General features: G+C 43.2%; 1 protein-coding gene across 1 annotated transcript in view; it reads right to left on the bottom strand.

Moving 5' to 3' along the window:
• The window catches only part of OTUD7A (OTU deubiquitinase 7A), a 383,700-nt gene that overhangs the window by 68,575 nt on the left and 288,302 nt on the right, over nucleotides 1-26,823 (bottom strand). Inside the window, exon 6 of the mRNA XM_046652767.1 lies at nucleotides 25,412-25,630. Within this exon, the coding sequence (XP_046508723.1) occupies nucleotides 25,412-25,630 (219 nt within the window). The remainder of the gene's footprint in view (nucleotides 1-25,411; nucleotides 25,631-26,823) is intronic.

Below are 26,823 nucleotides of genomic sequence, written 5' to 3'. Positions count from 1 at the left end.
CAGGAGTCTTACGTCTTCCGCCAGCCTCCATGAACCTGTAGCAGGCTGACTAGCTGGCTTGCAAGCAGAGTAAGATCTCAAACCCTCACAGTTCTTTATACATAAAGACGGGATGCTGACAGAGACAGGGCTTTTTGAAAGAGACAAGACATGGGGCTTCATGGGCCAGGTTAGGGAATAGGAGAAAATTCTCCAGGATTCTGCAGGGAATGCTTTTCCTCAAGCTGTGGGCAAGGGGGCAATGAGTAAGGTCCCACTGTCCCATCTGTTAATAGATGTTAAAAGGCTGAGCAGTGAGAGGTAGGAATGAATGGTGGCTACTGTTCACCCTCCTCTCATGTGAGGAGGAGGCCCAAGGAGTCTCTCAAAGCTGATATAGGACTTTGGGTGGATCAAAACACCGGAAGTTCATTTTGTTGAGCTGTGCAATGTACTTAGCAGTGAAAGTAACAGTGCCTGGCTGACTGGCTGAGAGCTGCTGGCTCCCTGCACCTCCTGGTCCCCTCCCTTCTTCTCTACTCGACATCAGCTACTTTCACAAAAGATCATTAGGGACGGGGCCTAGGTATCCCTGCACCAAAGGGGGACTAAAGGTCATGTGTACCTGTCCAAGTGTGCTGGGGGAATTCATGGAGGAGAGGAACTCAAACGTCTATGACTCTGCTGGTTACAGGTGCCAAAGTCACCATCCTACCCAGTTATGGAGGAAGGGGCATCTGAATTCAACTGATGGGGGCTTGGTAGGTTAACAGTGGGAAATGGAAGCTCATGTGACCTTGTGTGTGATGCCCTTTGGGCCAATCCAATGTAGTCTTGTTGCTGCTTCTATACCTGAATGTACCATAAGAATTGAGAGGTTATACGAATGAATGTCCTATCCCATAAGTGCCAGAGGTGATTCTCCCAATTAGAAGAACCACAGGAGGAGATACACTAATGGGGAAAGCTCCCCTGCCATTAACCACCAGCAGATGGGTCAGGATTCAGCATGAGGGCCTCTCCCCACCGTGTCCAAGCTTTCACTCTGTAGATGACGTCTGTTGGCTGGCAAGTCAGATGCTCAGCTTCAGGGGCCCAGATTGTGTGATATATCTCAGCCAGCTGGGGGGCTGATAAGTCTCAACAAAATTCACAGCCCTGCTCACCAAGTCAAGTTTCTTGGGATGCTAGCCTGAGTTCACAATACTTAAGCCCTCTGGCAGTCAAGGAAAAAGTGCTGTGTCTTCAACCCCACCCTCCTTGCCCCCAACTGTCAAAAGGAGACACTTCCTTTGGCTCTGAGTTGGACATGGAATGTGTCTCACTGGGGCACTTTATGTGGTCCTTTACGACGTTCATCCTGCAAATCAGCTTCCTTTGAGTAGAGCCAGCCCATGTGGCCACGTTGGAAGTGATCCAGCAAGCTCTGGCACCTTCTCTACCTTTGGGTATAACCACAATGGCCCTTCAGGCTACAAGTGTCTGTGACTGATACTTTTGCTGACTAGAACCTCTGGCAGGGGGAAGTGGCCTCCACCTGGAGGTGTCCCTTGGGGTTTCAGACTTGTCATCTCCCTGACATGGCTGCTACATTCATCCCTTTGGGAAAGTAGCAACTGACCTGCTGCTGAGCTCTTGTCAAAACTGAACATATCACCCATGGGGGCCCAGTGACTCTGGTCTGATATTTCCATTTTGGGGTGGGTCAACTCAGCTTGAGTGAGTAATAAAGTGAGAAAGGCCCAACAGGGATCACTTGTCAGATGCAAATGGTATATTCAAGCACACAGCTGGCCTGGTCGCAGCAGCATCTTGGCTTTACATGAAAAAGTGGCAGCTGCCCCTCTAGAAGAAACTATTGCCCTCTCTGATGCCTGAACCAAAGCCTCTGGCTCAACAGGGCCCTTGATGCAGAGTCCCCTAAACGTCCAGGCTGGTTCCCTGACACTTTGGCTAAGCTGAAACTTGGAGGGATACACTGGGCTGGGGTGGCTGTTTGGCCCCAGTGCCAGCTCTGCAGAACTGGAAGTGGACCTGGTCACTCTGTTCAGTGGGCTGGACTCAAGGCTGTTCTCATAGTTCTGGCCAGCACTGTCTTGATGAAGCTTGCTCTATTTTACCGATCCTTGGACTGGTTGGTCTAGCAGTTTGATCTGTCACTTGAAAAACTACAGACCGGTAGATTAAAGACATTTCTTTATGGAGCCAAAAAATGTGATAACAAATCACAGGTGCTGATCACCTGTCTGGGATGCTCATGTCTATGTGCAAGTGAGGGCCTATCCTTTGATGAGACCAACTGGAATCAAGCTGCTTATAGAGGCTGCACCTCCCAGACCACCGCCATTGCTGCCTGGACCTCTCACTGTGCTGCACATGGCAATACTCCCACCACCACAGAGGGGCGCCTAGTAAAGGACTCCAAGTTCTGATGCAGAGGCTGCTGCTGCATGTCAGGAATTGACCCATTGGCCTTGCAGTAGAAGAGGAGGCATTGCTCCTGCCTGCTCCCGGCAGACGTACTTTTGGGGTTATTGGTTCTGCCTCACTGCTATTGACACTTACAACAGAGTTAACTCAGGCTACATAATTGTGACCCTTGAAACTAATTGTGCTATGTTTTTGGCTTTCCAGACCATCTTCAGTCTGACAATGGTATATATTTTATGAAAAAGCCACTCAACAATGAGCTGATAGTTAGATATTCAAAGGGCTTTCCACGTTCCCTACCATCCACAGGCATCTGGTATCTACATCACATCATAAACACAAATTAATTTGAGGTGGATCATAGACATAAATGTAAAAACTAAACTTACAAAGATTCATAGGCCTAAAAATAAAAGTTAAAACTATAAAATGTCCCATAAAAAGAACAGAATATTATTGGGATTGGCAAAGAAAAGAACTGATACGTGTGACTTCATCAAAATAAAAAATTTATGCCTATTAAAAGACATCGTTATAAAACAAAAAGGCAAACCTCAGACGGGGATAAAATATTCACAAAACATGTATCTGAAAAGGACTTGTAATTGCATATATGAGGAACTCCTACAAATCAATAAGAACCAACCAACCTGATAAAAATGGACCAAAGACTTAAGATATTTCACTGTGAAGGATATACAAATGGTCAAAAAGGACATAAAAGATGCTCAATGTTATCAGTCATCAACGAAATGCAAATTAAAACCACAATACGTCATCTCCTCATACCTGCCAGAGCGGTAATATTAAAAAGACTGAAAACACCAAATGTTGGGGATATGGAGCAACTGGAACTTTCCTACTTTGCTCCTGGGAATGTAAAATGGCATGATGATTTTGGAAATGTTTTGGCGATTTCTAATACAGTTAAACATACACTTACCATATGATTCAGCAATTCTATGGTTGGGTATTTACCAAAGAGAAATGAAAACATAAGACTTGTACAAGAATGTTCCTATGAGACTTATTTCTCAACAAAACTAGTTGCTAACAAATCTAGGATTGCATCTCCGAAATAAAGAATCAGCACTTAACAGTTGCTTCAGGCTCTGTTTTCTAGTGAACGTGGGTCACGACATCCTCATTCACTCCTTCTCAGGGAGAATTTCTGGAGGATGTACTAGTCAGCCCCCCATATCCATGGGTTTTGCATCCACTGATTTGATCTGCAGTTGGCTGAATCCATGGATGTGAAACCCACAGATATGGAAGGCCCCACTGTGTTCATTGTACTACGTCCTATCATATAAGAGGCTTGAGCATCCACGGATTTTGGTATCTTTGGGGGTTCCTAGAACCAATCCCCTTTGGATACCAAGGGGCACCGTACACCAAAATGAGGCAAAAACCAAAAGCAGGGGAAGATAGGGAACAGGAGGGAAATTGGGTGAAGAACGCAGGAGCATCTCCATGATGGTGGAGACAGAAGACTCCATTCTCCCTGGCAGTGTTGGGGGTGTGCTTGAGCTCAGAACTACTTTTCACGAGAAAGTATATATGAAAAGGCTTTACAGCTTGGCTCATCTGATGATGTTATCTTACAAATTGTGTGACACAAACATCATCTTACATGTCTTAGATTATATTAAAATTGTTCAAAAAATGGCTTCAAGCCTATGAATGGTTTCATCTTGTGTTTCTAATGTTATGTGAAACTACTAGTGACATATACTTTTTTATTTGGGGGCTGAATTATAACAGTCATCTCTTGGGGTCTTCAACTCTTTGTGGGGTTCCAATCAAGTGAGAATGTTTATAATAGATATTTCCAAGAAGTTGTGACAACATTTAATTGATTTTTTTTTTTTGAGGAAAATTAGCCCTGAGCTAACATCCAGCACCAATCCTCCTCCTTTTTGCTGAGGAAGACTGGCCCTGAGCTAACATCTGTGGCCATCTTCCTCTCCTTTATATGTGGGACGCCTGCCACAGCATGGCTTGACAAGCGGTGCATAGGTCTGCACCCGGGATCCGAACCGGCAAACCCCGGGCCGCTGAAACAGAACATGTGAACTTAACTGGTGTTCCACCAGGCTGGCCGCAATTTTTTTTTTTTTTTAAGAAAGAGAATAATACTAACAGAACTAGAACAGTTGGAGGGGCATCATATTATTTATGTTTCAACAAGCCATCTGTCATTATTAAGAATAGATCTACCATATGATCCAGCTATCCCACTGCTGGGTATTTATACAAAGAACTTGAAAACACAAATGCATAAAGATATATGCACCCCCATGTTCACTGCAGCATTATTCACAATAGCCAAGATTTGGAAGCAAACTAGGTGCCCATCAAGGGACGAATGGATAAAGAAGATGTGGTATATATACACAATGGGATACTACTCAGCCATAAGAAATGATGAAATCTGGCCATGTGTGACAACACGGATGGACCTTGAGGGTATTATGCTAAGTGAAATAAGTCAGAGGGAGAGTCAAATACCGTATGATCTCACTCATAAGTAGAAGATAAAAACAATGACAAACAAACACATAGCAACGGAGATTGGATTGGTGGTTACCATGGGGGAAGGGCGGAGGGTGGAGGGCAAAATGGTAGATTTGGCTCACATGTGAGGGGATGGACTATAATTAGTTTTTGGGTGGTGAACATGATGTAATCTATACAGAATTCGAAATATATTACGATGTACATCTGAAAGCTACATAATGTTATAATCCAATGTTACTGCAATAAAAAAATAAAATAAAAAAGAAAGGGAAATAAGAAAAAAAATTAGTTTTGATAAAAAATTTGACTGCTTTCAGTAATAAGTAATGAAACATGAAGGACAAGGACTGCAAGTAACGCTAGAAATTAAAACCCTCAAAAGTATGTTTAGTTCAGAGCCAGAGAATTATTTCTGAATAGATTACCATATTAACAAAGTTTAATATAATAAACCTTACCAGTACTTTGTTTAAACTGGATACCTATCTTCTCTACAGAGCTTTTTGGTTAAGATTCAGTAATTTCATTTTAATAAGTGGTTTTATTAATATAAAATAACTGTACCCTTAATTCTAAATGAAAACATGTATTAAAATTAACACTACAAAATTAAATAGACAAGCATCTATTATATGAAGACGCTAATGTTTATGCTAACAAATTGGTATATTCTCACCCCTTGGAAGTCATCTTATCAAAGCTAAATGAGAAATGCAATTAAAGGCTTTAATTGATGGTGCTACTGAATGGCCTGTTGGAGACATAATCAGAAGTAACATGCCATCACTTGGTAACTTCTTTTTTTCTAGGCTGTGAAATAGCAACCCGTCTCAACTGACTTTTACAAAGCCTTTTTATAAACATCCAGGCTGGGAGATATTAAAACTGGGTTGCCTCAAAGTGGAGGAAAATTAGAAGATTCTTGCTTACAAGGCATAAAACTGAACATAGTGGCTGTAACACCTGAGAGCCTGACACATTTAATATCAAGGCGGACCGGCCTCATTCATCCTTTGAATTGGATCTAAGCTGGTAGTGGCTCTTTGCAAGAGTGGGAAGGTGCAGGGGGTGTTAGTCGAGAAACTGGGGTGGGAGGGGTGGGGGAGGGGGTACAGGGGATGACCTAATGAGGCACATGGTCCACATTTACGGGAAGACTCTGTGGTTTGCCCACCCAATAGACTTTCCCTCCCATCCTTGCTCACAGAGCCCTGCTCTGCCTGGTGTTTCTCAGGTGAGATGAGATTCCTTTCCTGCCCTGTGGAGGAAATGTTGATAGGCTCAAGACAATCTGTGCAATTCCATGGTGTCAGTGTGGCCACATGCTGTCACTTGGCCCTGAGATGTAAGAGGAAATCGGTGGTGGCAGCTACCGGGAAAGTGGTGCTCATCCCTCAAAAGGGTCATAGACAGGGGCTGGCCCCGTGGCCAAGTGGTTAAGTTCACGCGCTCCGCTGCAGGCGGCCCAGTGTTTCGTTGGTTCGAATCCTGGGCGCGGACATGGCACTGCTCGTCAGACCACGCTGAGGCAGCGTCCCACATGCCACAACTAGAAGGACCCACAACCAAGAATATACAACTATGTACTGGGGGGCTTTGGGGAGAAAAAGGAAAAAAATAAAATCTTAAAAAAAAAAAAAAGGGTCATAGACAGGGCCTCTCCCTCACTGCTCTGGACCATGGTGTGTGAGGATATGTCGCCAGATGCATCTACAGGCATGCTGTACCTGAATGGAGACAGCACTGACCCGCTAAAGAGAAAAGAGCAGGAAGTTGGGTGTGCCTGGGTCCTGATGATACTGTGGAGCTGCCAGCCCAGCCACAAACTTCTCTGTCTCCAGACTTACTGTTGTGTGTGTTATGTGGGATAATGATGGAGTCACAGCTGAAGCTCCTGTGGGCTGGGTTAGTGCCTCTCCTGCTCACTGCAGGACCCACAATAAATCACCCAGCTCTGTGTGGGGATGCATATTTCCATTTTACAGATGAGGAAACTGAGGCTCAGAGAGTGCATAAACATGCCCATGGTGCACGGTATTGTAAAGGAGCCATTGCTCATCCAGGGCAAAAGCAGATCAAGATCAAGCCTGGTTTAATTTAGTCGGATGTGGTTGTTTGTGGCAAGCCAGTTTTAACTTCTCTGAGCTGGTATGATTTCAAAAAATATTCTCTTCAATACGTAGTAGAGCGGAAGCTCAAGTCGACATTTGTCTGAAGCCACAGACCAGTCTTTCTACCATGCCTCCTTACAGAAACAAGGGTCACCCATTCTCCCTTTCTGGCTCTTGCCTTCACCCTCTCTTGCTTGTTTCTCTCATTCTAATTTTTCTATGAAAATTTTTAAAAGTGATGAAAACAACATACCCATCACCCAGAACCAAGCAAATGCCAACTCTCTGTCATATTTGCTTCAGCTTATTCCTTTCTATGTAAAAGAAAAAAACCCTAAAGATCAAGTTGAAGTTCCCTTTACGTGTCTCCCTGATTTTTGTTCTCATTCCTCCCTCCTCAGAAGCACCACTACAAGAACTGAGTAACTTTTTCATGATATAACATGAAAACAGATAAATTATACCATTAGACATTGACAAACACATGCTGTGCACAAGTCTTATTCCTATGCGTCTGGTTTCCAAATCAAAACCATACTACTTCCTTCTCTCCCATATTCCCTCCTCCCATTATTCTTTCCCCCTCTATCTCTGTCTATCTCCCAAGAGTCTGTGGTGGTCCCACTCTCTGGGACCACCAGTGTTCCTGCAAGGTAGGCTCCTCCTTTTTCTTTCCCCATAGAGGACACAGATCAGACAGGGTCCACTGCTCTGACCTCTCCTTATTCCAGAAATTGGGAGGGTGAGCCAGGGTCATGTGGTCCCTAGGGAGAGGTGGCAGGGAATGAATCCCACTGAGTCATTCAAGAATGGGATATGGGATAATCGGCTGGGACTCTTAAAAAAGCCATTATCACAAAAAACAAAAGAAAAGATAGGGGAATATTCTCTAAAAAAGACTAAAGAGATACAACCAAATGCAATGTAGAAATCTTGATTGGGTCTTGCAGTGAAAAAAAATTATAAATGAGATTTTGGGGCTAATTGGGAAAATGTGAATATAGGTTCTATATTAGATAGCATATTAAGTTTATGCTATTTTTCTTAGGAGTGAAAATGTTCTGGTTTTATAGGACAATTTTCAGATGATACATACTTGCAATACACATTAAAATGGTTCAGAAAAAAGTTATGGATATATACAAAGGGAGAGAAAGCAACTGTGACAAAACTCTGAAAATTGGTGATTCTTGGTGCAAGATACATAGACACTAATCTTTCAACTTTCCTGTAGATTTGAAAATGTTCAAAGCAAAAAGACTGCCATGTTGGTTTGTTCCACAGTATTACACTTATAAATGGAGACATTCTGTTCTGGTGCCAAAGACAATTTCTATGTAAATTAACTCATTTGTCCTGTTTAAGTTTTAAAAAATTGGTTGAATTCAGTTAAAGACCCTTTGGGGGAATCTAACTGATGCAGTTATTTAGTTTGATTGCATTTATCTCCTATTTAGTAGATGAGTTGGAATTTTTACGGTTTGGTAATTTTCAAATTTTTCAGAGGTACAAAGCCCTGAAGCTTACAGGTGACTTCTCTGATGTGTCTCATGGTAATCCCCTTTTGCACCCATGCAGACAGCATTAATAAATCATCATCCTTTTCAGGGAAGACATGTTAATCAGTCACCTTTCTGTCCACAAAGGGGGCAGGAGACGCGCTCATCCTTCCCAATTCAGAGCTCTCTGCAATAATGACCAATTGTTTCACATTGACAATAGGGAGGAAATGAATTATTCAGCCATAAAGTAGGCTTTGGAAAACCTACACTTGCAGAACTGAGTATCTAAATATCTAAGACAGTCAAGGGCTCAGACTGGTAGCCAGCAGGTTAAGCACAGGGACTCCAGAGCTAGACTTTCTGAGTTCAAATCTTAGTTCTACTACTTCTTAGCAGTGTGACCTTGGACAAGTTACTAAACCTCTTTAGCTCTTCTGAAAAACGTGAATAGTATTGATATAACAGAATTTTTATGAACAACATATTAATATTTGGGAAGCACTTAAAACAGGACTTGGCATACAGAAAGCATCATATATGTCTTTTTATCAAAACAGGTCCAAAACCCTGGGTTAAATCAAGGGATGTATCTGTGAATAAACTAACGAGTGAATGAATGAATGAACCAAAACCCTTTGGCTTAAAAACTACCTTCACATACTAAGGTGATCCTGGGGGTGAACACCGTTGCGTTTGCACTCACAGAGGAAAGGTCTGCGAGAAGCTCTTCTCACGCAGACTGCCAGTGCTGCTTGATGAGGTCTGCTGGTGCACCAGGAGGCGAGGACAGGAAGTGAGAGGAACTGTTTAGGAGCTTTTACGGCAATGGGCCTTGCTGCAACATTTTTACTGAATTTTATAGAAATATCAGTTCAGAATGGATTGGAAATTTTAAAAAAAGTGGTCCTTCAGTAGAGATAAACATAAAAGAATGAAACAAAACGACTGAAGAATCAGAAGCAGATTTGGAAATAAAATGAAAAAAAGAAAGATATTAAAATGAAAAACTCAGAAACAGTTTAATATTATATTAGACAGTGTTGAAGAAAAAATTAATATACACAAACATAAGTCAGAAGAAATTATCCAGAATGCAATTAAGAGGGAAAAAAAGAGAGAACATTAACGAGAGGCTATAAGACATGAAAGGATAGACTGAAAAGGTCTAACATTGTCTAATTGAAATTCAGAAAGGAATGAATCAGAGGCAATATTGAAGATATCCTAACTGAGAATGTTTTCAGAAGAAATATATAGAAATAAATTCAGATTTAATAAGTCTAAGACATTCCAAGCAATAAAAATAAGATTAATTTATTCCTTGACATGTCCTGGTGAAACTGCACAATATAAGACAGAGAAAAGATCTGAAAGCAGAATTAAAAAAACAAAAAGATTATCTTCAAAGGAGTGGCAGACGGACAGCTAACGCCTCAAAACAAACAATAGAAAACAGAAGCCAATGGGATAATATCTTCAATGTGCTGAATGAAAATAACTGGCAACCTGGGACACTATGTCCAGCAAAAATGTTTTTCAGGGGCTGGCCCTGTGGCCGAGTGGTTAAGTTCGCGCGCTCCGCTGCAGGGCCCAGTGTTTCGTCGGTTCGAATCCTGGGTGTGGACATGGCACCACTTATCGAGCCATGCTGAGGCAGCATCCCACATGCCACAACTAGAAGGACCCACAACTAAGAATATACAACTATGTACCGGGGGGCTTTGGGGAGAAAAAGGAAAAAATAAAATCTTAAAAAAAAAAAGTTTTTCAAAAATGGGGGTAAAGCAAACACATTTTAAGACTAATAAAGACTGACAGAGTTAAAGCAGTAGACACTCATCCAAGGAAATTCTAAAGGATGAACTTCAAACAGAACGAAGGTCTGATATACAAGTAAGAAATGAAGAGAAACAAACATGGCAAATATATGGGTAAATGTAAATGAACACTGACTGTATAAAACAATGATAATAAAGTCTGACGAGATTAAAAGTATAGAATTAAAATAAATGACAATAACTTATAAGTCAGGAAATGGGGAGTGAATAAAATCAGACTAGTCCAAGGTCCCTGTATTGTACGGGTGTAGGTGAAGATGCTGATTAGTTTGAGATGGGATTCATACGCATGTTATATTTTTTAGGGTAATCTCTCAGTGATAGAAAGAGAGTGTATAACTTCAAAACTAGTAGAGGAAAAGAATGAAATGATTAAAAAATATTCAATTGATTTAAAAGAGGGCTTGTAAGGGGAGAAAAAACCCTATACAGAACAGGGACAAAAAGTGGTTACACTAAAAATAAACACAGTTGTTAAAGAGAAAAGTTGTCAAATTGATTTTAGGAATAAATCAACTACATGCTGTTTACAAAACATACATCTAAAACACGGGAACACAAAAGTGCTAAAGGTAAAAGGATGGTGAATGGTGCAACAGGCAAACTTTACCCTAAAGAAAGTTGGGTAACTGTAATAAAATCAGATAAAATAAACTAAGAGGCAAAAAAGCACTGCTAGAGTTGAATAGGCACTCTTCATAATGTTCAGCAACTCAATGCATGACAAAGATATAAGTTTAGTTGCTGTATCTAATAACATAGCCTTAGATTTACACATGATTAAAAATAAACGGAAGTATAGATAAATACGCAATCACAATAGTAAATTCTAATGCATCTCTCTCAGTAATTAGGAGAACAAGTAAAAAAATATAGAGAGAGATTTGAAAAACATAATAAGTGACCAAATGGACATACATAAAACAGCCCACAATAGAAGCCTATATGCTTTTCAAGCACACACGGAACATTAAAAAAAAATGACCATATTCTGGGCCTTATCATAAAGCAAAAGTCTCAACAAAGTCCTTTTTATTTTGTGCTACTTTTTTTTTTTTTTTAGGAAGATTAGCCCTGAGCTAACATCTGCTGACGATCTTCCTCAGTTTGCTGAGGAAGACTGTCCCAGAGCTAACATCCATGCCCATCCTCCTCCACTTTTATATGTGGGACACCTGCCACAGCATAGCTTGACAAGCAGTGCCATGTCCGCACCTGGGATCCGAACCAGGGAACCCTGGGCTGCCAAAGTGGAACATGCGAACTTAACCGCTGTGCCACCAGGCTGGCCCCTCCACAAATTTCAAATCATAAAGATCATGCTCTCTGACCACAAAACAATTAAGCTAGAAATCAATAAACACTTCAAATAATTCATGGGTCAAAGAATAAATTAAAGTGAAAATTAGAAAATATTTTAGAACTGTATGATAACAAAAATACCACATTTCAAAACTTGTGGGATGTAGCCAAAATAGTAATCAAAGGAAAACAAATAACCTTAAATGCTTATAAGAAAAAAGAGGAAAGGTTAAGAATTAATGAATTCAATATTTATCTCAAGAAGTTAGAAAAGGACAGTAAATAAATACAAAGCAGAACTAAGAAAATAATATAGATCAGGAGTCAGTAAACTTTGGCCTATAGGTCAAATCTGGCCAGGGGCCTATTTCTGTATGGCCTGCAAACTAGGAATGTTTTTTTTACATATTCAAAAGGTGAGAAGTTGGGGGGGGGTGTGTGTGGAGAGAGAATATGATGTTTGGGAAGGTATAAGAGAAAGAGAATAAATATTTGATAGAAACGTTATGTGACCTGCAAAGCCTAGAAACATCCCTCAAATACCAATGTAAAATAATGGAATTTTCATACCAACAAAAGCAAGCCTGCACCTAAAAACAAACCTAAAGTTATATCACATCAGGATGGCATAACATGTCTAAATCTGTATGCACCCAATAACATCCCTTCCACGTATATAAAGAAAAAGTTGACAGAATTAAAGGAGAAATAGAGAAACCCACAATCTTAGGGGAGACTTTAATAGACCTCTTTCAATAGATGGTAGAACAAGTGAACAAAAACTCAGTTAAAGACAGAGAAGATTTGAACAACAAAGTCAACGAACTTGATATAATGTATATAAAACACTATACCTGAGAAGGGCAGAATTCAAATTTTTTTCAAGTGTCTATGAAATATTTCTCAAACTTCATCATATGCTGGGTCATAAAGCAAGTCTCAACAAATTTTAAATGTTTGAAATCATTCATTGCATACTCTCTGATCACAGAATTAAAATAGAAAAAAACACTAAACCCCCCCCCCCCCGTTTTCTTGGACATTAAGCAATATACTTATAAACAATCTATGAATCAAAGAAAAATTACAAGAGAAATTCAAAAACGTTTTAAATTGAATGATAAGAATAACCTATCAAAAATTGTAAGATTTAACTAAAGCACTACATAGAAAGACTTTTATGGCTTTGTAGCATTTACAGCATTGTAGCATACTGCCAAAGAAGATATAACGACAGAGGTTTCCATCTCATGAAGCCAGAAAGAACGGCATATGTTACCCAAAGAAAGAAGATGGAAAGAAAAAAAATAAAGGTAAGAGTAGAGGTTTAATGAAACAGGAAATAAATATACAGGAAAAAAGGCAATAGAGGCCAAAAAAGTTCTTTGAACAGATTAATAAAATTTGTAAGTCTCTAGCAACATTATTAATGAAAACAAAAGGAAATTACAAAGTATCAACATGGGAAATGAAAAAGGGGCCATCACCACAGATCCTACAGACATTCAAAGACAATAAATGTTAACAACAATAAATTTGGCAATGTAGATAAAATAGAAAAATTCCTCAAAAACATTTTTAAAATGACATAAGAAGAAATAAATATTTTAAAATAGTCCAAATTCTTTTAAAGAAATTGAATCTGTTATTTTAAAATGCACACAAAATGCAACTCCATGATCACATGGTCTCATGGTGGATTTTTCCAATCATTTAAAGAAGATATAACACTAATCTTATAGAAACTCTTCCATCGAACAGAAACAGAGGAGAGATTTTATAACTCTTTCCATTAGGTCAGAATAATCTTGATGCCAAAACCCAATGTGGAAGTTACAGAAAGTGAAAGATCAATATTTCTCATGAACACAGATGTCAAAATCCTAATCAAAATATTAGCAAATCAAATTTAGTGATACATAGAAAAGATAATATCAAGACTAAATGGGTTTATTACAGGGGTGTAAGAGTGGGTAAACATTCAAAAACCAATCAATGTTTTAGTAATTACAGAAAAAAAGAGAAGGAAATCATGTAATCATTTTAATAGATGCAGAAAAAACAATTGATACCTTTCAACACCATTCATGAAAGAAAAAAGCTTAGCAAACTAGGAATAGAAGGTAACTGCTTTAATCTGATATAAAGTATCTATAAAAATCTTAGAGCTAAGATCCTATTTAATGGTGTAACAATGCAAGTTTCCCTCTGAGATTGGAAACTAGTCAAAAATGTCCACTATTACCTCTCCATTTCAAACATCTCTTGGAGGGCCTAGCTTATGTGACAAAGCAAGGAAAAGAAAGGAAAAAATCTACAAGGATTGGAAAGGAAAACATAAAATTATCATCCTTTTTAGTTTATATATTATGAACCCAGAAAGTGGAAAAGAATCTATAAACTACTAGAATTTATAAGCAAATTTAGAAAGGTTCCAGAATACAAGATCAATAAATAAAAATCAATTGTATATCTATATCTCAGTTGTTGCTGGCATTTTAGAAAAGATGTGTTTTACAATACCAAAAAATATATCAAATGCATAGAGATAAATCTAATGAATAATGTTCAAGACTTTTGAAAACTACAAGTATTTGTAAAAGAAATTAAGGAACATGCCATGACCATGGATTATAAGACTTAATATTGTAAAGACATCAATTTTGTCTCAATTGATCTACAGACTAATTTATATGGAGTTAACATATAGATTCCATTATATATTTTATATATATAATTAATCTACATAGATTCCATATAAGTTAATATATATGCAAATGCCAAGGCTGAGAATAGCAAAGACAAATATTAAGAAGAAAAACAAAGCTGTATGCCTTAGTGAGACTTATAAAATTATGTAAGACTTTTATAAAACCATGGTCATTTTGTTCTCAAGACAGACAAATAAACCAACGGAACAGAAGAGAGTCCAAAATCAGCCCCACATACAGCTCCCTGCTTTATCTCAAAGGTCACACTAGTATAATAGAGAAAGGATGGTTTCAATGAAGGGTACCAGGTCAGGTGGATAAATATATGGGCAAACGGACTTTCAGCACACGTCATACCATATATAAAAATCATTTTTAGGTGGATTGTAGACTCAAATGTGCAAAGCAGGAGCTTTTCTCTTCAGGACCTCAAGGTGAGCAAAGATTTCTTACACTAAAACAGAATCTGCCAAAGTAAAGAAAAAAAAGGTAACTTGAACTATTTTAGTATTAAGATAATTTATTCACTAAAATCAGTCAGAATGAAAAGGCAACCCACGGAGGGGGTGAAGATACTCGCAATGTGTATCTGACAAAGGACTCGTATCCAGAATACATAAGGAATCCCCACAGATCAATCAAAAATATGAATGTAAAAAGGGGCAAAAAACTCCTGAAAAGGTACTGGCAAAAGACGATATCCAAATGGTCAGTAACACAAAAACTTACCCAACTTCATTAGTCATTAGAAAACAAAAATTAAAACCACTATGTGAATACCACTACACTTTCAACACAATAACTAAAATGAAAAGACATCCACAAGTCAGGAAGAGAGTTCCCACCAGAAACTGAATCGACCTGCACCTTGATCTGGGACTTCCAGCCTCTAGAACTGTGAGAAAATAAATTTCTGCTGTGTAAGCCCCCAGTCTATGGTGTTTCGTTATGGCAGCCTGGACTAAGACAGCAAATGTCCCTCAACAATACAATGGATAAATATTTTGTAGCATATGCACACATTGCAATACTACACAGCAACGAGAATAAATAAACTATATTTAACAATATGGATAAATACCGCAAGCCTAACCCATTCATGATTCCATTTAGATAAAGTTCAATAAGAGGCCACAAAAAGTCTACGCTGTTAGAAGTCAGCTTTCTTGATCTGAGTCATTGTTACAGAATGCGTTTTGTTCTGCACTTACAATGAGTACACTTTTCTGTATGTGTGTTCTGTTTCCATAAAGAGTTAAATGAAAGGGTGATGAGGCTGGCTCTTTAAACTACCTTGAGGGAGAGAGCGAGCTAGAAGCTGCTGGCACTCCAAAAGCCATTTTGGAGGCTAAAGAAAAGATCCAGGTGCTGAGATGTCTGAGGGCCAGCGCTTGCTGGATGAAAGGGCTTCAGCAAATCCCGATCTGCAAATACTTCCATTCCGTATTATTTTCCCCATAAAATGCAAAAGAGTACATGCATTTCTGAAATATTGAAGGGGCACCTTAGATGCTTACTGAGTCTATAAACACAAGTCTAAGCCACAAAATCACTAACATATTGTCACTAAAACATACTCTAACATCACATTTTTCTTATTTCTACATAGAATTGCTGATAGACTGGCTTCTCACAGATCTCACCACCATCAATCTTGTTTTACCACTTTTTAAGTCATCTAAAAGTTCTCTTCTCCAACCCTTCCTTAGTCACCCCCTCACTTGCTTTTCACTTCTAATACTTGGATTACCAAATGGAATTCTTTTTAGTACTTTCTTTTTTCCACGCAAATAAAAATAAGAAGAGTGATGATGCAATAGTGACTTAATGAATATTTTTTGATGGTGTGAGATCTATTCAGCCAGATTTATCACAGGAGCTTCATTTATCACTGCATATTATGGGACTCTGGGATCAGTCAGCACATGTCAGAATGAGGAGCGCTAAACGCCAAGACTGGGGACTGTGTAATTCGTGGGGCCCCTTTACTCTCCTCCGTGTGCAATGTGGCCGCTCTTGCAGTCAGCACTATGTCCTTCTACGACTGGCTGACATCAGTGTTACTTAATAACTGGCTTCTCAAGACGGATCCTTTGGGGATTTTCTCTGGTATTGGTGATTTACTCTTCTAAAAAACCCAAGAAATCATGCAATTATTATTTGGAATGGCAAACTCGGCAGCAAATAGCCGGAGGGAAAGGGTGACAGTGCCCATGGCTCTGAGCTGGGCTGAGGAGGTACAGTGGATAGGGCAGGGGCAGGCGCCCAGAGCCGGGGCTTCTGGCTCTGCCGTTTTACAGGCTGGGGGGCCACGGGTGAGCTGCTCTGCCTCCCTGAGTCTCCCCTTCCTTATCTGTGCAGCGGAGATCATGTGGGAGATCTGGAGGTAATTAATGCCGCATAATGCACCTAGCACATAGTAGGTGCTATACGAAAAGCACAGTTATCATAGTGCCTACCCCTGCCTCCCTCCAGAGGACCACATCTTTCAAGAGAGCCCAGTAAGAGGGCATGGTTTCCTTGGAGGGCTCAGACACACGTTGTTTGCAATCTGAAACCATCAAGAGTAGAATTCAACCCAAACACACACTCTGCCTCTAGCCACAGTGCACGGTAATACACCAACCCAAGTGAAATGGTTAATGATGGCACACTGGGAAGCTGGGAGAATTCCCTTGATCACAATATATTCCACAAGATTTAATCTCTCAGCCTGGATCTTTTAGAATAGCCACACTGTCAAATTGAAAATAACAGCACCGCATTTGTGGCAGGCAGACTTCTAAGGTGGCCCCAAGATTCCTGTCTCCTGGTGTACACCCGTGTAATCCCCTCTCCTTGAGTGTGGGTGGGACCTGTGACTATAATGGGATGACACTCCCACAATTAGGTTACATTACTTGGCAAAGTGAAGGGGTTTTGCAGATGTAATTAGTTGACTTTTCAGTTGACTCTGAGGTGATCAAAGGGCGATTATCCTGGGTGGGCCTGACCTAATCAGGCGAGGCCTTTAAAAGAGGGTTTGGGGATTAGAGAAGGTGGAAGTCAGAGAGAAGAGAGAGGAGAGGGAGATTCTCCTGCTGGTCTTGAAGAAGCAAACTGCCGAGTTGTGAAGAGAGCCATGTGGCAAGGACCTAGGTCTCTAGAGTGGTCTCCAGGAGCTGAGAGCTTCCCTGGTCAACAGCTATCAAGAAAACTGGGGCCTCAGTGATTAAGCTGCAAAGAACTGAATTCTGTCAACAACCCAAGGGGCTCAGAAGTGGGTCTTTCCCTAGTTGGGCCTCCAGATGAGCCACAACCACTGACAACCTGAATTTGGCCTTGAGAGGCCCTTGAGCAGAGGACCCATCTAAAATGCACACACTGCTGATCCACAGAAACTCTGAGATAATAACTGTGTGCTGTTCTGAGCTGCTAAATGTGTTGTAATTTGTTATGCAGCAATAGAAAATGGATGCAGTGTCCTTTAGCCAAAGGACATTCAAATAGGAATTCTGTCCATTCGTTTCACATTCCCATCCCAGGAGTGCTTAGAAAGTGTCTAGGACACATTTACGTGTGTCCCTGAAGTGCACAGTGCTAAGGGGAGCTATGCACAGAGAAGCACCTGAAGTCACAAGGAAAGCGGACCGCTCCTGGAAGGTGCACAGAGAACACTGTGGCCCGGGGCTGGGAGCATGTCCACATCCCAGAGAAGACATACAGCAGGGGCACAGTGGTCAGAGAACCCGTCCTGGACAGGACTTGAGGGACTCAGTCCTCGCCCTATGTAATTGCTTCCTAGTCTCAAGCAGCCTGCAGCATGAACTAACCACTATCACTCACGGTGGGAAAGGTCCCCTCGGTTCAATTCCATTCTGGTGCTTCTGCATGATGCCTAGAGAACTGGGGGAGGCAGAGGGCAGGCAGAGGCAGGCCGCTTTCTCTGCGACTCCCCAGCCCCATGGAAGCTGTTTCCTGCATAACCCTCATTGCCTGGGGCTTGGAGTGTCCCTGTTCCCCATTGTCACTTCTAAGCTATCTCTCCTCCTTCAAGACATGCAGCCTCTTGGGAACCCACAGCAGACTCGCTGTTCACACGTTCTCTGCTGCAGTCATACCAACGTCCAGTCACCGCCCTTCTGTCCTGGAGAAGTTGACTGGTGGCACAGGAACCACTTCCCTGCCCCTTCTGCCGTCACTTCCCAGTGATTTTGATAGGCACTTCTTTTCAGTGGTGTTCCCAAGCACGCTTAATCCTTGTCCTCAGGTTCCCTCCTCCATTTCATGGTGTACTGCCCACGTCATCCTGGGCTCTGTTGCAAGGGTGTCTCCCCTCTGGCCTGTGAGCCTTGGGGGACAGGAGCACATCTCTGTGCTTGGCTCAGGCTGGTTGGACACGCACTGAGTCCAACCCAGGATCCACGGTCCCAGTGGCCTCAGGCCACCGCCCCCCCCCACCCCCCCGTGCTGGTGGGGAGAGGGGGAGCAGAATAACTTAGAGAAAGTGTGACTGTCTGATCTTGAGGGAGAAAGTGGCATTGCTTTACAAGCACAACACTGAGCCTGTCACTCCAGGTCAGGTGAGGGGCCATCCTGCCCAGAGGTGAGAAACAGACTCCAACACTTCTAGCAGTCCCTTTGGTATGATTCCACTCTCGTCCTTTAGAAGATAGGCCTCTTCTTTCTTGCTGGCCTCACAAATCCGATGTAAATAGCGCTCTCTCCAATTACTCAAGGCCTTCCCACGGCCTCGGCTTCCTGGAAATTCCCATAAAACACGGAGAGCACTAAAGTTTCAGGGTGGGAATGCCACCTGAAAAATTGTTCATTTTCTACAATTCAGATAATGTTCACACCCAAATTCTCATTCTTACCTCTCCCTCCTCTTCCTGCATGCCACCATGTTTACCTTCTAGAAAGTACGTCACAGGGTTGGTCACTAATGCCATGCTCCTAGTCCAGGGAGAGGACTCCTTGGAAACCAGCACGTGTAAGTATTAGTTGGTACCTCCTTACCCTCAAAAACTTAAACAAGTAGTAATTGAGCACGTTAACTGCTCATCTACCTCAAAAAGGACGCACCTACGCTGAACAAGACAGAAGCTGGCTCACGTCAGACCCCAAGCAGCTTCCCTCCCCCAGGGGCATGGTTTTCCACCTTGTCATGGTGATTCCAGGATTCTGAACCCAGGAGAGGAGCTATGGGGGTGAAAATTCACCAGCACAGATAGAAGCCATCTTTTACCTGGAAGTAATTCTGCATATCTAGAAGTTATCTTTCATCTAGAAAGAATCTTGTACACCTAGAAGTAATCTTTCTAGATTTGAGAATTGATACCATTTAAAACAGGGCATCTTCCCTAAACATACTACCTTTTTTTGTGTGTGTGAGGAAGATTGTCCTTGAGCTAACATCTGTGCCAGTCTTCCTTTATTTTGTATGTGGGACATGGCCACAGCATGGCTTGATGAGTGCTGTGTAGGTCCACGCATGGGCTCTGAACCTGCAAACCCCAGGGTGCTGAAGTGGAATACGTGAACTTAAGCCATTGGGCTGGCCCCATGCTACCTTTCTTTTGCTCAAATTTCTTATGGGGAATTTACCAGTTTTTAAATCTCAGTCTAGCTCACATATTCAGTCACACTTTGAAGGTGACTAAATCATGACAAAACATTATGTGCCTGGGGAGATGGAAGGCAAAGAAGGCTTAGTGGTTTGATTTAAGTTGGCTTCCAGAAGTTAAGACTCTTATCCCGTTGAGAGCAATACTGGGGCTGTGAATCAGGTGCGACCACCCTGGGAAGATGGCCCAGCCTGGTAAACGTCAGCACTTCCCAGCCTCTGGAGAACTAAAATACGCCCCATGCTATTCTAACACCTCCCCCGGACCCAGAACGGGATGCCCAAGACACAGGCATTCTTCACATGAGCAGAGTGACTGAGAACCTGGGTCAATGCTCCTATTTCTAACTTTGGTGGAGTAGTCATTCACATCTCCCCCACAAGAACTTCACTTAAGAACAGAAAAAAGACATGGGAACTGGCATTGTCAATATTTTTTTAAAAACTTGAGCTCCTGTAAAGAAGAAAATCACAGGTGAACACCATCAAGGGAGGCAGGTGGTATTATGGGTAAGGAGCTATTTATTAGTCACTTATTCTGCCTTTTCCAAGCAACATTCCTCTGATTCATACATGACAATGGGACCAATTAACTTAAGCTTTGTAACAGATGGTTACCACACAGTTTAAAATAAGATGTCATTTTGCTTGTCACCCACTAAGACATTTAGATGAAAGAAAACAAAACATGACAATTCTCTAGGCGAAAGACGAGCACATTCTTGCCCTAAATGTGACCCTGTGATTTCTTTTAATTCCCACCCACCCAGGGCCACTGATCCCTGTTCTCTGGGCATCACCGTGCGTTGCACATGCTTCCTCCCATGGACTGTGAGCTTTGCTCTGGGTCTGTCTCCCTTATGTTTCTGTCTGTGCTCCAGACTCCCTCATCCAGCTGGCACTCAACATTGCACAGAACTGTGTTGGGGGCCTGATGGGAGGTCCCTATGATGAGCTCATTCCTTCCCATGGACTTCCTCTCACATTGCTCACTCCCACATCTATATCCTTAGCCCAGGCCTCTCCTGAACCCCAGACTCACACGTGCAACTGAACAGCAACTTTACAAGTCTCACCAGAAGCTCAGACTTTGCCTGCTACAACGGGTCTCTTCATCGCCCCTCAAGCTGCCCCTCCTCCAGGGGCCTGCATATCTCTGCACCATACCATCTTCTGCCTAAGTGCTGGGGGTAATATCCTTCAGGTCATGCCAGATGCTTATCTCTCTGCTATAGCCCCCATCCAACCCATCAGCAAGTCCTGTGGGTCCATCTTTAAAACAGACCCTGCTTCAGCATCTAGCTACTTCTTAGCACTTTTACCGCCACCCCCACAGCCCTAGCCACCCCAACCCCATTGCAACCAAAGCAGCTGCCTCCTCCCTGCTTCTTCTCTTGCCTTCCTATACGATTTTTTTTGTTTTTGGTGGTGAGGAAGATTGGCCCAGAGCTAACATCTATTGCCAGTCTTCCTCTTTTTGCTTGAGGAAGATTGTCCCTAAGCTAACATCTGTGCCGGTGTTCCTCTATTTTGTATGTGGGACACCGCCACAGCATGTCTTGATGAGCAGTGTGTACGTCTGCACCTGGGATCCAAACCCAAGAACCCTGGGCCACTGAAGCAGAGTGTGCAAACTTAACCACTATCCCACTGGGGCAGTCTCCCTATACTCCATTTTTGACAAAGCAGCCAGAGATGTCAGATGTGAATGCAAACATGTCACTCCCTTGTTCAAAATTCCCCCTGGGTTGCACATCCCATCGACAGTTAAGCCCAAAGGGCTCACAAGGGCTCCCCGGGCCTCTGGCGACTACTCTCCTGCCTTCCTTTCCAACTCCTCCAGCCCTCGCTCATGTGCCCCTGGCCTTCCTTAAACAGGCCAAGCCTTTTCAAAGTGCTCCCTCTGCCAGGAACACCTGAGCCGATGTCTCCATCGCTCCCTTCCCCACCCACCCTGCCCTCAGGAGGCCTGCCTTGGTCTCCCCCTTTCACTTCGCATCCCCTGCCTTGCTTCTTCACTTCTCTATGGCAGTCCTTGCCGACTCACTTCGTATTTACAGTCGACCTGTTTATCGTCTTTCCTCCCCACTAGAACTTAATCTCCTCCAGGGCAGGGATTTCATCTGTGTGGTTTGCAGCAGTAGGTCCAGTATCTGCCTGGGGCATTTCACGGGCACAGGTTTGCTTTGGGTGAATCTGTCTTGGTTTGGCAGCTGTCACACATCTCTGACTTTAAGGTGGAAGAAAATGAGGCTCAAGTGGGCCAAGTAACTTGGCCAAGTTTTCTCAGCTGACCCGGGACTCAGCTGGGGGCTGACTCTGGGAGCCTTCAAAGCCTTCTGCACATCATATGACTTCTTGGGCAGATTTGCTCCAATTCAATTATTCTCCCACGGAGACAAGACTCAACACCACAACTCAAACGACTCTCTAAATATTTTCTGACCTATAGAGATATTTCTATTTCCCGTGTATGCAGTAACTACCCTATTATGCAATACATCTCGGCCCTTTGCACGCATAAACTCACTGGAACCCCAGACACCCTCTAGCCCACACTGTGGGGAGCTTCCGGGCCAGGTGCCAGCTGGTACTTCCCAAACCTAGAGACCCATGATCTCTGAGTCTTTGTACAGGTGAAAGCAGCAGGACAACCCCCCTGAGGAATGAGTGGCTTCTTGTATTCATTAAAGAATGAAGAGCATGCTTCCTTCCCCTCTCAGGAGGTCAGCGGTTTTGTGTCCTGAAGATCTGGCCCTCTATTGCCCCCAAGGCTGTCGTAGGGTGGGAAGGGATTGTGCCCTCTGGGGCTTTTAGGCCTGGGGAGAATAGCACTGCCCATCTGCAGGTTCTGTGGGAGGTAAAGACTGGCACCCCAATCAACACAGAGGCCCCTCAAACGGATGGGGCTGCCCACGTGCCTTGGAAAGCCGGCAGCCCCAGAACGCCCACATCAGGCACTGAGAACGTGGAGCTGAGCGCCCGGGACGGACTGCTGGGCCAGAGGCAACACTACCTGAATGAAGGCCATTTTTGCAGATTTCCTGGGCCACATGAGCCCTGGGCTTCTGTAGAGTTCCAAAGGCAGGGAAGTCCCTACCCCGAAGCCCTGTGACAGAGATGATATTTCCTTCCAGACACAGATATGCCTTGAACAAGCGGATCTTTTCACTAGTTTTTTCACATCTGTTTCAGTCTCCCATGTACACAGTACACGTGCACACACATCCCACGCACATCAACACTTTATTCACAACGATCCTGAGCACTAAACTACCAGGAGGAGGACACCTCACAGCCAGCAACACTGAGCAGCTTTCTCAAATCGCTGTTCTATGGTGGAGCTCTGTTTTCCCCACGGATAGTGACAGGGACCTGAGGGGCACAGCCTGGCCACCTCCTAGTGGGCCAGGATCCTCACCACAATGGGGCGGGGGACTGTATTGGACTTGCCTGGCACCAGCTGGGTGTCCCTACCAGAATCCAGGCACAGACAGGGCCCAAGGGATGATCTAGTCTACGCCCCTGCTTGAGAGTTGAGGAAAGAGAAGTCAGATGGATGGCAGGCTGGGGTCAGCTTTGTGCTCCCAGCCAGCCTGGAGACTGTCTCACTGCACTGAGGAAATGAACGCACATCTATTCTGTACTCCTTCGTTATCTCAGTTCCTCATTTCTCTGTCCTAGGCTGAGCCCTGACGTTCAGGCTCTCACTGCACCAGCAGCGGGGCTGCCAGCCATTGCAGATCAGCCAGCTTCCCCGAGGCTGTCTTGCAGCATCGACAGGGCACCTTCCCCGGTGTGTGGGGAGGGGCATCACTGTGCCAGGTCCTCCATCTTCTTGGCAAGTGACATAAACAATGAACTGCTGGTGAATTTAGCATCTTAACTCAGTAAATTTGGGGGTTTCTTCGGTGAGGAAGATTGGCCCTGAGCTAACATCTGTACCAATCTCCCTCTATTTTGCATGTGGGATGCCACCACAGGGTGGCTTGATGAGGGGTATGTAGGTCCATGCTCAGGATCCAAACTGGTGAACCTGGGGCCGCCAAAGCAGAGCATGCGAACTTAACCACGATGCTACTTGGCCGGGCCCAAATTTGGGTTTTTAAAATGTGTTTCCCAAGACTGGGATGTTTTGAGTAAAATAGTACTCTTTTAAAATGCTAATTGAGAAGGTAAGATGTAAGTGATAAAAATTAATATGTGATATATGGAAAAAGTAACAGAAAAGCCATTCAAAAGAAGTAAAGGCTTTTGCTGAGCATGATAGGGCTGGAGGAGAAGGCTATTGTGGTGGACTCTGCACCCTATCCCAGGACTCTAGCTTCAAATGAAGTAGCAGCAATTACTGGTATTCTTTGTAATCATCAGAACCAAACTCTATAAAGGTCTGAACTTCTGTGGCATTCAAAAGAAATTAGCTCATGAAACTTTTTTCTTTCTTAACCTATACCAATTTTTCCCCTCTGTCAATAGTGAATCTTTTGTTTAAATTATCTTATCTGAATTACTTACATAGAAGCATCTATAACACAGCCACCCTTCAGAACGAGTGGTTTAGGATTACTGCTAATCCAGACGGATTGTTTTATGCCTGTTGATCAATGACCCCAAGGTAAGACAGAGCAAGGCTGTGGGTGTCAATCATCAGGCTGCTTCTGACAGCTGTGCAGCAGCTGAGAAAACAATTCATCCATGGTCCCAACATCAGAGCCAACATAGTTACGGGCACCATGGCGCCGACCCTGTTCTGAAACCAAGCAGGCCCTGGGGAAGGCTCCTCCCAGTCCTGTGGCTGAGACTCGCTTGCCAGGCTGCCCAACACAAACAAGCTCCACTAATCACTATCCTTTCCCTTGTCTCCGTGTGTTCTGTGCCTTCCTTCTTGAAGCAGGTGGATGAGGATGCCTCTTGGATTGCTCTAAGAAGCAACAACATGAAACCAAGTAGACAGAGGAGCTCGGATCCGGTGAAAATGCCCGCCACACTGAGGAGGTTACATAAGTTGCCCATGTCCACAGGAAGAGACAAGATCTCCTATTTTTCTCAAAGCCCATGGTCTTTCTTATCTTTTGTTTGGCACCCGTGAGGAGCTGTGGAGTTGGAGAGAGAAGTAAGACAAAGCAGCTAGAGTCCTCTTTAGCGGGCACTGGCTGAGCTAGCTTGGATTGAGGCATAAATGGAAAACTCAAGAGATCTCAGCCCCACGGTCACTGGCTCCTCTATCCAGCCAGTGCTGGGCTGGAGCAGAGCCTGACTTCAGAGCAGGGGTCTAGTACAGGCATCTGGGGTCCTAATGGAAAATGCCAGAGCCAGACAACACGCTTCTCTCTTGCTCATGGAAGTAAGTTAGGCCAGCCTCACTTGTTCCCTGAGCCTCGGGAATGTGGGCCTGCTGCAAGGAGCCACTCACCTGCCTGCTCCAAAGCTACCATTGTTGCCTGCTCGATCAGGTCCCGTTCGATGAAGCTCCTGAAGTCTTCGCTGTACACGCTCAGATCTGGCAACTGGAATGTGTAGATTGGCATCTCCAGAGGGAACTGCTCGTTGTTGCACTCACTTGCCACGTGGGACCGGGCCAGGGAGACGATGGCTGAGCTGGCATGGGAAATACCCCGGGAAAGTCGCTTTTCTGCAAGGGGAGAGGGAAAGACAACCACAGGAACTGAGTGGGTGCCAGGGTGGCTCCGGGAGCTTGCACACCCACAAACACAGACATGCACACACATACACCACATGCATGTACACAGATATACATACACATACATGAAACACACACCGCATATACACACATGCACACACAGAGCACACATACATACACACGTAAACACCATGTATACATATACATGAACACACACTGCACCTACACATCTGCCCCCCACCAGCCCTCTGTGCTGTCAGTCTCTTCCTGTGGGCCTCCCTGCTGCTGGGCTAACATTACCACCACCTGGCGTATGGCACTTACTCTAAGTCATGAAAGCACTTAGAAAGAGGCGAGCTGCAAGTCCACCACACAACGACACCTCAGCATCCTCAAAGATCACCAGGTTTGCCTTTTGGGTCTTAAGTTATATCTAACTCAAGTCAGCAGAGCTGCCCTCTCCCAGCACTAAGTGCTACAAGGAGACGGCCTTTGTTTTTATGTGTTTATATAGTTAAAGCCAGAAGCAATCCATTCCGGCTTTGCCACTGCAGCTTGGATTTTAAGCTAGGTTACTTTACTGAAGCGACTCTGATAAACACATCCCACATGAAGATTCCCAGAACACAAATGTTAAGCCATTACATGCTTCTCTTTCTGTTGTCACAGCACTCTCAAAAACTACTGGCCTACTCTGGTCTTATTTTGCCTGGGCTTTCCAACCAACGACTGAGACACGCAGTGTAGAATTTCTCTGTTGTACAACATGTTACCTTGTTAGGAAATCGATCATGTGATCTCAATCCACAGCAAAAATGTAGATGTATTTGTTCTCTTGGCACTGTGAAAGTATACTTGTTTTTTAAGTCTTGTGCTTAATCACAAGCATTTACCATAATATGAGGATTCTTAAATATATGATTTTAGGAACAGGTTTTCTTTTTTACAGTCTATATTTGTAGTAATGCAAGATTCTTTCAGCAAGGCAGTAGCCTTCATTTATTTTGCTCAGGAGAACAAAATTCAAACTGATGTTTGAGTATTGTCTAAACCCTGTGGAAAATTCCTAAGTGTATCCATTGAGGTCATGAAGACTCCCACTTCATTTCAGGTTAGTCTGCTCTCTGGTCAGGTTCTGTGCTCTTGCTGACGCCCCTCTGAGTCGAGCCTCTACTCCTCTGTGC

Source organism: Equus quagga, chromosome 2, assembly GCF_021613505.1.
Source record: "Equus quagga isolate Etosha38 chromosome 2, UCLA_HA_Equagga_1.0, whole genome shotgun sequence".
In the NCBI taxonomy this organism is placed as follows: Eukaryota; Metazoa; Chordata; class Mammalia; order Perissodactyla; family Equidae; genus Equus; species Equus quagga.
Note: the sequence above shows the minus strand (reverse complement) of the source record. Positions and strands in the feature narration are given on the sequence as shown.